Here is a 13466-nt window from a genome sequence, read left to right as displayed (position 1 = left end):
TTGTATTTGCCAGGTCTGCTCCAAGTTATGCACAATAGTAAGAAAATAATACAGTGAACCCTCACACACTCATTTCTAGATCCAAGAATTATAGAAATCTCAGCATACATGAGGGAACTTTGTAGGGTGAAGGAAATATTCTATATCTTGGCTGTGGTTTTGGTCATATAACTGTATGCATTTGTCAAAACTAATCAAACTTTAAATGGGTGAACTTTATTGTATGTAAACCTCAATAGGCCTGATTTAAAAACAAATCTTGTTACATGTTTTATTTATCTCTTTTCTTGTTTTGTTTGCTTGTTTGTTTGTTTGTGTTTTTGAGTCAGGGTCTAACTCTGTAGCCCAGGCTGGAATGCAGTGGTGTGATCATGGCTCACTGCAGCCTCGACAGCCCTGGGCTCAGGTGATCCTCCCACCTCAGAATACCCCCTCTTTAACCCCCTAGTAGCTGAAACTACAGACATGTGCAACCATGCCAGGTCATTTTTTTTTTTTCCTGCTTCGGCCTCCGAAAGTACTGGGGTTACAGGTGTGAGCCACCATGCCTGGCCCATTTATCCCTTTTCAATATGCTGAAGTACCTTAAAGTAAGTCCCCAAAATCATGTCATTAAATCTCTACACACTTCAGTACATATTAATAGCTCTAAAAATGGTTACTATTTTCTTATGTAACCATAATACAGTTATTATGCCTCTCAAAGTGCACACTATTTCTTTGGTAATATACTAGATGTAATATTCAGTCCATAATAAAATTTACTTACTTGACTCCAAAGTGTCTCTTTATTGTTGGTTGGCACAAATCAGGATTTGAGCAGGTTCTCCCCACGGCATTTTGTTGTTATATCTTGTAAGTGTTATTAAATCTACCACACTCTCCATTATTTTCTCTTTTAATCCCCCTTCCCTTGGTTTGTTGGAGAGACCAGGTCGATTGTCCTGGAGAATGTCCCACATTCAGCATTTGTCTGCATGCTTCCTTATGGTGCCATGCTCTTGTCCCTCTATTCCAAGTGAGTGGAAGTTAGCTGGAGAAGTTTGATTAAATTCAGGATCAACTTTTTGTGACAAGAATATTTCCTAGCTGGTGCTATGTGCATTTGCATGGCATCAGGAGGCAGATGATATCTAGTTGGAAACAAGACTTTGGATTTTACAAGCTATGCTTTTGTAAGGAAAGGAACACATTTAAAGGTAAGAAGGTGATAAGTGTTATGGGGTAAAATGCTGCAGGGTAGAGGGTTGGGAGTGCTGGGCAGAAGATGTTACAATTTTGAATAGGGAAGTTGAGGCAGATCTCACTGAGAAGGTGTAATAGGCCACTCTTGTACTGCTATGAAGAAACACCTGAGACTGGGTAATTTGTAAAGAAAAGAGGTTTAATTGGCTCACCGTTCTGCAGGCTGTGCAAGAAGCATAGCGATTTCGGTTTCTGGGGAGGCCTCAGGAAACTTACAATCATGGTGGGAAGATAAGGGGTAGCAGGCACATCTTACAGCTGGAGCAGGAGGAAGAGAGAGGGAAGGAGGGACTATACACTTTTTTTTTTTTTTTTTTTTTTTTTTTTTGAGACGGAGCCTCGCTCTTTCGCCCAGACCAGAGTGCAGTGGCGCGATCTTGGCTCACTGCAAGCTCCACCTCCTGGGTTCCCGCCATTCTCCTGCCTCAGCCTCCCCAGTGTCTGGGACTACAGGCGCCTGCCACCGCGCCCGGCTAATTTTTTGTATTTTTAGTAGAGACGGGGTTTCACCGTGTTAGCCAGGATGGTCTCGATCTCCTGACCTCGTGATCCACCCACCTCGGCCTCCCAAAGTGCTGGGATTACAGGCGTGAGCCACCGCGCCCGGCCGGATGTACTATACACTTTCAAACAACCAGATCTCACAAGAGCTCACTCACCATCAACACGGTACCATGTGGGGAAATCCACCCCCATGATCTAATCACCTCCCACCAGGCCCCGCCTTCCCAACACTGGGAATTACAAATTGACGTGAGATTTGGGCAGGGACACAGATCCAAATCATGTCCAAAGGTGATGTCTGAGCAAAGACATGGGGGAGCTGAGGGAGTGAGCCAGGAGGATATCTGGGGATATCTGGGGAGGACAGAGTTAGTGCAAAGGCCCTGCATATTTGAGGAACACAGAATGGGGAGTGGGGCTGGCATGCATGGAATGGAGCAGCTAGAGGGGAAGTTGAGCTGAAGGTCCCAGAAGGATGGACAGGGGTAGATGGTGTAGGGCCTCGGAGCATTGTAGACTTTGACTTCGACTCTGAATGCCATAGAGGAGCCCCTGGAGGGTTCAGGGTTCAGAGCAGGGAGCTGACTTGATCTGACTTGGGTTTTTAAGGAGCTTTTTGACTGCTGTGCAAAGAAGAGACTGTGTAGGGCTGGGAGACAGAGCGAGGCGACTGTGAGAATCCAGGCGGCACACGATGGGGGCCCTGCCGGAGGTGCTGGCAACGGAGGTGTGAGAAGCAGTCATATTCTGGATATATTTAGAAGTTTAGGATTTGCTGACAGATTGGATGTGAGGTGAAAGGGAGAGAGAGTGGAGTTAAAGATGCCTCCAAGGTTTTAGCCTGAGCCACAGCTGCCAATCAGTGAGGTGGGAAAGACTACAGTGACATTTTAGGTACCATCTGCTAGTCCTGCAATGTCACGACCTGCTTGGTTGTCCGCAGGTGGGTTTATTGCTTTTCATTTCTACCAAAAAGTCCTGTCCATTCCAGCCTTTCGCAGAACTTCTCGCTGAGAGCCCTGGCTCTAATCCTACTGAAAAATCAGCTACTTTTTTTTTCCTTCCAGCTTTACTGAGGTATAATTGACAAATAAAAATTGTATATATTTAAGATGTACAACATGATGTTTTGATATATGTATATATCATGAAATGATTACCACAATCCAGCTAATTAGCATATCCATCACTCATATGGTTACTTTTTGTGTGTGTGGTGAGAACACTTAAGATCTTAAGTGTTCTACTGTCTTAGCAATTTCAGGTATATAACACGTTATTGTTAATTATAGTCACCACGCTGTATGTTAGGTCTGCAGAACTTGTTCATCTTATACCTGCAAGGCTGTACTCTTCGACCAACATCTCCCCATTTCCTCCGAGTCCTGGGAATCACCATTCTATTCTGCTTCTATGTATTTGACTGTTTTGGATTCCATATATAAATAATATCATGCAGTATTTTTCTTTCAGTGTCTGGCTTATGTCATTTAGCACCAGGTCCTCCAGGTTCATCCAAGTTGTCACAAATGGCAGGATCTCCTTTTTGAAGGCTGAATGATATTCCATTGTAATTTATGGAAAACAGTATGGACGTTCCTCAAAAAATTAAAGAAAGAACTACCACATGGTCCTGCAGTCTCTCTTCTGGTATATATACCTAAAGGACATGAAATCAGTGCCTCAAAGAGATATCTGCACTCATATTCATTGCAGTATAAATCACAATTGCCCAGATATGGAGATAATCAGCTGCTTTCCAGAAGGTTAATGTTTGGTTTGTCCATGGAGATCTCCCTCAGGGGTCATTCGTTTTGAGTGCTTGTTTAGAAGATGGAGAAAGTGTTTTTAGAAAAGGGTGGAAGATGAAAAACATTCTGAAATATACGACTAGATAGAGATTCTTTCAGAATGAATGCTGGGTAAACCACTATTTATATTCATAAGCTTTCAGTACAGTCGATGGCTGGTAATTGGGAGATGGGAGGGATTTCTCAATGGATGGATGACCTTGGTTACATCACGTGACCTTCCCAGGCATCAGTTTCTATCACCTTAAAGTGGAAATCATACAGTAGTTATTTGGGTGAGCAGAGATCAGGATTACATGAGATAACCCATATTTGTACTCAATAAATGGTTATTATAATTGGCAAAATAAGGATATTATTTTGTGTGACTTTTCCCACCTTTCACCAAAAAATGGCTGCTCCCATATATGTATATGAGTATATCCATACACGTATACATACACACACACACACACATATATATATATACACACACACACACATATACATGTAACCTTGAGATAGGTTCTGGCTCTGTTGCCCAGGCTGGGGTGTAGTGGCATGATCTCAGCTCACTGAAGCCTCTGCCTCCTAGGCTTAAGTGACCCTCCCACCTTAGCCTCCTGAGTAGCTGGGACTACAGGTGCACACCACCATGCCTGGCTAATTTTTGTATTATTTTAGGAAGAGATGGGGTCTTGCCATGTTGCCCAGGCTGGTCTCGAATTCCTGGGCTCGAGTGATCCTCCCACCTCCACCTCCCAAAGAGCTGGGATTACAGGTGTGAGCCACCTCGCCCACCCTAGACATATGTATTTTTTAATGTGTATTTTTTAAATACATATGTATTTTTTAATGTGTATTTTTAAAATACATATGTATTTTTAAACTACTTTTAATTTTAGGTCCATCCTTTAGAGTTGCGCTCTCTCTTCTTAAATCACTTCTGTTTCAGTGATAATATGCTATTTTTGCCTTAATTCCATCATCTCCTACTCCAAACATATTATACTCATTGCATTGCATTTCCAAGGTCATTTTGGAATGCCTCTGGAAATACAGCCTCAGCATTTGCAGAATGGTTTTGCTTGCTTGCTCAAAGGCCAGGCTAAAGATGGGTTATGTGACATTGCAGTGCGTTTCCTGAAAATCCACGGATGATCTCTGACAGGACAGCTTGATCTTTCCGATAGCATTTGGAAGCCCATTAAAATGTTCAAGCATGCTGGTTTATTTTACTGTTCAGATGAAATGGCATTTATTTGAATATTACTTAGTAAATATTTAGAGACTTAGTTGTATTTTGAAATTAGAATTGAAGTTTAAATTTCTAGGTACATTAAATTGCTTTACAACAGAATTTCTAAATGGTACAGGAAAGACAGAATAAAAACCGTAACAAGTGGCCAAAACTGAAAGCATCCTACAAACCCAAACATGGAAGATGCTTTTTTTTTTTTTTTTTTTTTTTTTTGAGACGAAGTCTTGCTCTGTCACCAGGCTGGAGTGCAGTGGCGCGATCTCAGCTCACTGCAACCTCTGCCTCCCGGTTTCAAGTGATTCCCCTGCCTCAGTCTCTGGAGTAGCTGGGACTACAGGCGTGCGCCACCATGCCTGGCTAATTTTTTTCTATTTTAGTAGAGACGGGGTTTCACCATGTTGGCCAAGATGGTCTTGATCGCCTGACCTCGTGATCCGCCTGCCTCGGCCTCTCAAAGTGCTGGGATTACAGGCGTGAGCCACCTTGCCCGGCCAGAAGATGTCTTTCTAACAAGAAAACAGCATCATCAAAAGTAAGGGCATATACATTTACCCCCTCTGCCTCACATTTTGTGCAAGACTACTTGAAGTAATGGAATTTTGCCAGAAATTTCTTGTTAATGTCTTCCCTTACATTCTGCAAAATGTTCCCAAGAACTGCTGAAATACTGTTAGGATTGTTGACTGCTTTTTTTTCTTTGTAATCAGTTTCTATTGAAGAAGAGTCATTGAATTAGCGGGGTAATTTACTATCACTCATTTTTGGCAGCCTTGAGTGTGTATTTGCAGAACCACGAGATAACGGCAAAGAAAGTCCTTGGACACAGGCTCTGTGAGCATCACATCTCTCCAACTGGACCCGTGGGCGCTGTGGTGAGCATATATGTCCTAAAGGGATATGGCACCAACCTTGTGAATTGTTTGCTTATGTTTTTCTAACATTTCTACTTTAGTTTCAATTACATTTTTCCTAGCATGGAGTAATAAAAACCTTTTAAAAAGGACACTTTCAAGCATATTTTTGAAAATTAATTTCAAAAGTAGACAGTATAGTTTTATGAATTTCTATGTCCCCACTAGCCAGTTCCAACAATTATTCCCACACAGCTGGTCTTGTCTCATCTATAATCCCAGTCTGCTAAGGTATTTTGAAGCAAATCCAGACTTTATATTATTCTATCCATAAGTATCTTAGAAGATAAAAGAAAATGACTTTTAAAAAACAATAACAATGTAGAACAAAGGACATTTATTTTGGATCCTGGCTTGTGGATGGGAGATAATTCCAGAATTATGTTGTCACTATTTACTTGCTACCTGGGCTGTGCTTGCCCCATTCAACAAAAGAGTGTACATTAGCTATTCTGTTTCTATGCTCTGGTCCTGTATTTTGAAAAGAGGGTTTATGTATTCAACAGATATTTGCTAATTCCTACTACAAGCCAGGACTGTGCTATGCACTGGGGATTCAGAGATAAAACACCCCAAACTGGGAGAGAATCAGAAAAATCAGCCTCAATACAAACATAAATATAAATACAGCCTGATCCACTTTATGGCAGTGGTACGTACAGGTTGTTTTGTGTCTGAGATGTATTTCTTTCTCTTGCCCACAATTAAAAAAGGCACCTTGATTGTGATTACATTTCAAGTGTTAATTAGGAATCAATTTAGGCCATATAATATGTAGCCCATTTTAGGTATCTAAGGTTTATCAGAAATTCACTCATTAACTAACGAAGATGCCTTTATCAGCGCCTGCAACTCCAGTGAAACAGTTTGAATTGTTTCCCTTCAGTTTCCTCCCCAACTCTGCACTCACTGCTCTGATTTGGTAGCGGAAACACATCAAATGAGTTCTGTTCTTGCAAGTGAGGAAGGGACAAGAGAGGGGACACAAGATGAAAGGCAGGGAGGAGGAGAGTCTCCCCATCTCAACCTCTGGGAGTTTCACGCTTATCATCTGGGGTCCAGTTGGCCTGAGGCCAGTGGGCGGTGGCAGCGGCCTCCTTGGGGCAGGGGTTCCTCACTCTTTTTCCTCCATTTGTCTCCTTGGGTCCCTGGCACCTGCTGAGTGAGAAGCCCAGATCTGTGTTAGAAGCTGCTGCTCTCTGGCCCAAGAAGGGCAGCAGCCTCTGGATTAGGGAATGGAGGGATGGCTGTTCCCGGGATCGCCCCTCTCCCTCTGCCTGTGTGCAGCCTTGTGTGCTCAACCCTGCACCCCAGGGGCCCTGAGACTACTATCATGAGGCCCAGGCCCTGAGCTGCAGAGCTGGTTAATTAGCACTGGAGCCCAGGAAGCCCCATCTGTTCCCAGCACTTGTGTTGCTCTGATCTCTCCATTTCCCTGACTCCCAGGCCAGGGAGAGTTCTCGTCCTCCTACCCTGCAATCCCTGGAGATGCGCTCCCCCCAACCCCAGCCCAAAGTGCCTTTTCATGGGGCTGTAAGGCAGCTGTCACGAGGTAAATCCCACTCTTTACCCCACCAGCAGGACAGGTAGGGACAGGTGGGAGGAATACGGGAGGAAACAGCTCCCACTGGTGACTGCCGGACCCTCTCCTCGCTGGCCGCAGACCCTGGAGCCACTTCCCTACTTTATCCAGAGCAGGCCCAGCCCCCCCCACAGGGACCTTTATATGGTGATCCTGGAATTTTAGTTGGGTTCCCCTAAATGCAGACCCTGACAAGGTCTTGGGCACAGGAGGTTTATCTGAGGGGACTCCAGGAAGCAGGAGTGAGGGAGAAGGAAGCAGGAAACAGAAGTAAACGTCATTACTGAGATTGCTGCTGGAGGCAACAGGGGTCTTGCAGGTAAGAAAAATGTCCTTACGGGAGAAGCTGCCTTGGTGGGTTTGGAATGTGTGAAGAGTTCGCAGGCGTGCTCATCATCAACTAAGTGGACAGGTGAAAGCTGGAGGGGCTCTGCAGAAGCCCTGAGTTGCACTAAAATCTGTACTAATCCAAATAGTGGGTCTAGATTCCCTCTCCTACTCAAAATGACTTTAACTCCTCCAATTTAGCAAATATTGGTTGAACATCTTCTACTGTATTTAATGGAATGTAAGAGATCATTGACTATAAGGCACGCCGTTATTTTAAGAGGCTCTAAGAAAAGAGCTTCCAACTCAGCTATGACACTCTATGAAACGTAAGACTTTCCTAGGTCAGAAACACAGAAGTGTAAAAAGAATGTTGGTCTCGGGATGGGTACCATGTACACTGTAGCTTAATGGGCAGAGTGGGGCATTGTGACATAGAAACTGCCCTTGTTCCCAGCAGAGGAGAAAAAGCGTGTAAAGCAATGCCAGTGATAACAAGCAAAAATAGGACAGGAGAGAAAGCCAAGAGTCTTCAGACCACAAGAGAAATAGAGATTAATTCTGGTAGGGAGGTATCAAGGAGGCCTTCCTGGATGAGGGGGTGGCATCTGAGCTGGGCTCAGGAAAAGGTGGGGCTTGAACTATTGGGGATGAAGGGAAAGGCATTCCCGGCAAGTGGGAACAGCACAGGCAAAGGCTCTGAGAGGTCCTAGAAATAAAGTTATTGCACTTCTAGGGGGTTGTAAGATTTATGGGTGAGGATAAGGAAAAAGTAGAGAATTAGAAAAGCAATGAACTTACCCTTTTACCCAGAAATCCCCCTCCTAAGTGCATGGCCAAGAGAAATTTGCCCTCAAGTGCACCTTTTCCCTTTAGGAAAATCCACCTGGATGGACAGCAGCAGAGGGAGGAGGAGGCAGGACAGACCAGAAGAGAGACGATGAGGTTCTGAACCTAGATGTTGGCCAAGGGAGCAGAGGAGAGCAGGTGAATGGCGCTGTAGGGGATACTGTAGCAGAAGGGTTGACTGGACTCAACAACTGGGAAGGGAGTAGGCAAAAAGAGAGCCTGGGAACTTAGGACAAGAAGCAGGGTATTTTTTTTTTTTCAAGGGAGAGGTAAGCAACAATGATTTACTTGTTCTTACACATGGAACTCTCCAGGGCACTACACCTGCATTTAAATCACTTGGCTCCTGACACATGGCTCTCCTCCCATTTCTCTTTCTGTCCACTCCCTCTTCATTTGTCCTCTGCTTTCCTCGTATGACTGTTCCTTGGGGCCCTGTCTCCAGGTCAGGAGGCCCTCGCCCTGCAGTCACCCTTCCTGGGAACCTTCACTTCACCTGTGATCTCAAGACCTCTCCCTACTGCCTGACTCGCGCCGAGCTTGTGGAACATCTTCCCTTGAGGGTCGCAGTCCATTCGATGAGGTATTTTCCCCATGAAATCCCTTATCTTTGGGAACCTCTTCTTTTCCTTGTGCTCCCTATATGGGTGGATGGAGAACCACTCTCCACGTGGTTACTCGGTCCAGAAGGGCGGCTGTCTGTTCAAATGTGCCTCTTCCTTTCAGTTCCTCTATCCAACCAGCTTCTTCTGCCCACCTCCCTTTCATGTTCCTTTCACGCTCCTTTCACATGCTCTTGGCTCACCGTTTTTTTCTTTAATTTTTTAGAGACAGGGTCTCGCTCTATCACTCAGGCTAGAGTGTGCTAGCACGACCATGGCTCACTGCAGCCTTGACCTCCTGGGCTCAAGCTATCCTCCTGCCTCAGTCTCCTGAGTAGCTGGGACCACAGGTACACACCACCATGCCTGGCTAATTTTTTATTTTTTATAGAGACAGGGGTCTCTTTCTTGCCCAAGCTGGTCTTGAACTCCTGGCCTCAAGCAATCCTCCTGCCTTGGCTTCCCAAATTACTGGGATTGCAGGCGTTTGCCACTGCGCCTGACCTGGCTCGCCTTTTTTGCTCCTGGGCGTTGCTCTGACAACCGCAACAACAAGCTGTCACCTGACAGCTGTGGCAGTGGGTATCTGCTGTGGCAGGCTTTCTGTCCAAGCCTGCGGGGACTTGCTTAGCTATTCTGGCTTGTGTGTAAACTTGGAAGCTCAAGGGAGGTGGCTTTCCTTGGCGGCAAACTTTGACCAATAGGGGCAGGAGCTGATGAGCTCATCTGTCTTCCATCCATGTCTTGGGTGGACAATTCTGAGGCATCTTTCACACGCTTCCTCAGGGGGTCTCCAGGGGATCCAGTCCCAGCAGCCCATGGAGGTAACCAGGCCAATAACACCACACTGGGATGCCTCTTTCTCCTTCCACTATTTTTAAAATTTTTAATTTTTAAAATTTTTTGTTGAGATGCGGTCTCCCTATGTTGCCCAGGCTGGTCTTGGCCTCCTGGCCTCAGGCGATTCTCCTGCCTTAGCCTCTCAAAGTGCTGGGATTACAGGTGTGAGCCACCACACCAAGCCCACCTCCCTCTTTCACTCCTCCCAGCCCCCATTGCTGTTCCTTGGCATAAATTCCTAAACAGCCTGCACATCAGCCCTTGTCACAGGTCCTGCTTCTGCGGGGAGCTCAAGCATGGACACCCTTGGAACACTCCCCAAGTCTCTTCCTTCCCATCCAGCACCACTTCCCTAAGTCACAGCTGCACCACCTCTCATCTGGACTGCTCACAGCAGGTACCTAGTTGATTTGCCTCTAATCTTGTTCTGTTGTAATCCATCAACACATTTTAGCCAGGATGGTGTGTATTAAATGAAAATCTGTCTATGCCACTTTTCTGCTTTAAGTCCTAGAGAAGAAGCATCTCATTGCCTACAGAATAAATTCCAAGCTCTATAGCATGGAACACGAAACATCTCATCAGCTGGCCTCTCCCACCCTCTCTTTCCTGCCTCATATTTCATTTCTTCCTCCTGTTCAATAGTGTGTTGGCTCCAAGCTGCTTTCAGTTTGTGTGCACGTGCCACACTGTTTCATGTCTGGGTGCTTTTGGTCATGCTCTTGCCTGGATGCCACCATCTTCTTTGGCCTGGCCGATGTCCACATGTTCTTTAAGCCTTGATGTGAGCATAATCTGTGGCCATTGCTGGTGCCCTGCTATGGTGCTCTGCTTATCCCCACTGTGGCCTGAGTCCTCTGTGAAGCAATGCCCTGTTTATCTGAGTTCCTTCAGGAGAGAAACCACATCTAGTTACCTCTAAATCTCCAAATATATAGATATAGATATATCTCCAAATATATCTATATATGTATTTGGAGATTTAGAGGTAACTAGATATGAGACAGAGTCAGGCTCTGTTGCCCAGGCTGGAGTGCAATGGTGCCATCTCAGATCACTGCAACCTCCACCTCCTGGGTTCAAGCGATTCTCCTGCCTCAGCTTCCCAAGTAGCTGGTATTACAGGTATGCACCACCACGCCTGGCTAATTTTTGTATTTTTAGTAGAGATAGGGTTTTGTCATGTTGCCCAGGCTGGTTTTGAACTCCTGACCTCAAGTGGTCTGCCCACCTTAGCCTCCCAAAGTGCTGGGACTATAGGTGTGAGCCACCATGCCTGGCCAAGAAATACATTTTTGCACTAAAGTCTAAATTAAATTCCTATTGATAAAAGCTTTCTGTTGGCCACATTTGTCCCAGTTGGTGGTCCCATGGAATTGCAGGCTGCTGAGAAGCACTGGGGAGGAAGGCACGTGGAATTTGTCTTCAGCTGCCCTGGGCAAGAGGGGATGAGACCTTGCCTGTGGGTTGCTTTGCCTTAGCACTAGCCTCCTGGACCAGTGTCTAGGTGGCTCCTCTCTTTTTCATCCCAAACAGACACTCCACTTTCCAGCACGAAAATCTGCATTCATTTCTTAGGGCTGCCATAACAAAGTACCCCAAACTGGGTGATTTAGAACAACAGATATTCACTGTCTCAAATTTCTGGAGGCAAGAAGTCCAAAATCAAGGTGTCAGCAGGGCCATGCACCCTCCACAGCCTCCATCCTTCCCAGCCTCTTCCAGCTTCTGGAGGGAGGGAGGCACAGTCTCTATCCTTCCTGGCCTCTTCCAGCTTCTGAAGTTGGGGGAGCCACAGCCTTCATCCTTTCTGGCCTCTTCCAGCTTCTGGAGGGAGGGAGGCACAGCCTCTATCCTTCCCAGCCTCTCCTGGCAGCTGGTGGCCAGCAATCCCTGCCATTCCTTGGCCTGTGCTTCCATCACTCCACCTCCTGACTCTGTCGTCACATGGCCCTCTTCCCTCTGTGTGTCTCCAAATTTCCTTTTCCTTACAAGGATACGCATCATTAGATTTAGAGCCCACATTAATCCACAATGACTTCGTCTTAACTTGATGACATCTACCAGAACCCTATTTCCAAAGAAAGTCACATTGGCAGGGGCAGGAGATTAGTACTTCACTGGATCATTTTTGGAGGGGACACAATTCAACCCTAAGAACTATGATTCACTGAACACCTTCTTTGAGTCAGGCACTATGGTAGGTAGGTTGCACACAGAATCATATTTAATTTTCTTCACAATCCCACCAGGTAGCGGGTATTATCACCCTGATTATACATGTGAGGGTACCCAAGTTCAGAGAGGCCATACAGCTCATTGAGAAGGAAAACCGGGCCGGGGGCGGTGGCTCACGCCTGTAATCCCAGAACTTTGGGAGGCCGAGGGGGGGTGGATGACAAGGTCAGGAGTTCGAGACCAGCCTGACCAATATGATGAAACCCTGTCTCTACTAAAAATACAAAAATTAATCCGGTGTGGTGGTGCATGCCTGTAATCCCATCCACTCGGGGGCCTGAGGCAGGAGAATCACTTGAACCCGGGGAGGCGGAGGTTGCAGTGAGCCGAGATCATGTCATTGCACTCCAGCCTTCCAGCCTGGGCAACAAGAGCGAAATTCAATCAAAAAAAAAAAAAAAAAAAGAAAAGAAAAAAGAGAAAGAAAACCCACCGGGCACAGTGGCTCATGCCTGTAATCCCACTACTTTGGGAGGCTGAGTTAGGCACAGCACTTGAACCCAGGAGATTGAGACCAGCTGGCCAACATGGCGAAAACCCATCTCTACAAAAATACAAAAATTAGCTGGGACATGGTGGTGTGCACCTGTGGTCCCAGCTACTCAGGAGGCTGAGGTGGGAGGATTGCCTGAGCCCAGTAGGAGAAGGTTGTAGATCACGCACTGCACTCCAGCCTGGACAACAGTGTCAGACCCTGTCTGAGAAAGAAAAGTAATAATAGAATAAATAAAAATAAAACCACTCTGTGGTGTGGTCATGCACTAGCAGAGCCTGGGCTCTGTGAACAAGGTGGTTTTGGGGGATACAAAGAAGGAGTCCAGGTCCTTACCTTCAGCAAGCTTAAATCTTTTTATCAACATTTTATTATCTCTCACAGGTGGAGTCAGGATCAAAATAGCCAAAGAAAAAGTAAGAATCCGTATACAGGAAACAAATATGTGATGATGACTGGAGCAGCTCAGAATCAGAACTTGAGCAAGACCTGGGCTGCTTTGATTTTCTGAAGGTCTCGAAATATTAGGGGCAAAAAAGAAAATAAAAAAAGAAAAAAAAGGAGGAATACCAAAAGCAAGTTACATAAAGTATGAGATATATTACATGTTTCCAGTGAACAAGTGAACAGTTTGGCACATCAAAGACACAACGTCAGAGCATTTAGCCTCAATTGGCGATAACCTGAAAAGCCTGAAAAGCAAAGCCTTCTGGGAATGTAAGCTCCAGTTCTGGGATGAACCCTGAAAAGGACAGAGTGAGCCACACGTGGTGGCCGGCCCATGGGTAAGGGGTGAGCACTGCTGGGCTCCATTCTGCTGGAAG

General features: G+C 45.6%; 1 protein-coding gene across 1 annotated transcript; it reads left to right on the top strand.

Annotated features, from left to right (window-relative positions):
• The first annotated feature begins 8128 nt into the window (after positions 1-8128).
• Positions 8129-13248, top strand: LOC134757891 (uncharacterized protein encoded by LINC01548). The gene is made up of 5 exons (XM_063702774.1): positions 8129-8184; positions 8497-8607; positions 8915-9052; positions 10170-10308; positions 13027-13248. Exons 2-5 carry the CDS (start codon positions 8579-8581, stop codon positions 13045-13047), a joined length of 327 nt encoding a protein of 108 aa, XP_063558844.1. The 5' UTR covers positions 8129-8184; positions 8497-8578; the 3' UTR covers positions 13048-13248.
• Positions 13249-13466: the final 218 nt, after the last annotated feature.

This window comes from Gorilla gorilla, chromosome 22, assembly GCF_029281585.2.
Source record: "Gorilla gorilla gorilla isolate KB3781 chromosome 22, NHGRI_mGorGor1-v2.1_pri, whole genome shotgun sequence".
Taxonomy (NCBI): Eukaryota; Metazoa; Chordata; class Mammalia; order Primates; family Hominidae; genus Gorilla; species Gorilla gorilla.
This window is presented reverse-complemented; position numbering and strand designations above follow the sequence as displayed.

Bases quoted from the DNA above. Each gene is read 5' to 3' on its own strand.
- LOC134757891 (XM_063702774.1), top strand. From the start codon at position 8,579: ATGTTGGCCAAGGGAGCAGAGGAGAGCAG. The intron at 8,608-8,914 runs GTGAATGGCGCT...CCCTGTCTCCAG, and splicing joins AAGGGAGCAGAGGAGAGCAG to GTCAGGAGGCCCTCGCCCTG. The intron at 10,309-13,026 runs GTACCTAGTTGA...TATCTCTCACAG, and splicing joins ATCTGGACTGCTCACAGCAG to GTGGAGTCAGGATCAAAATA.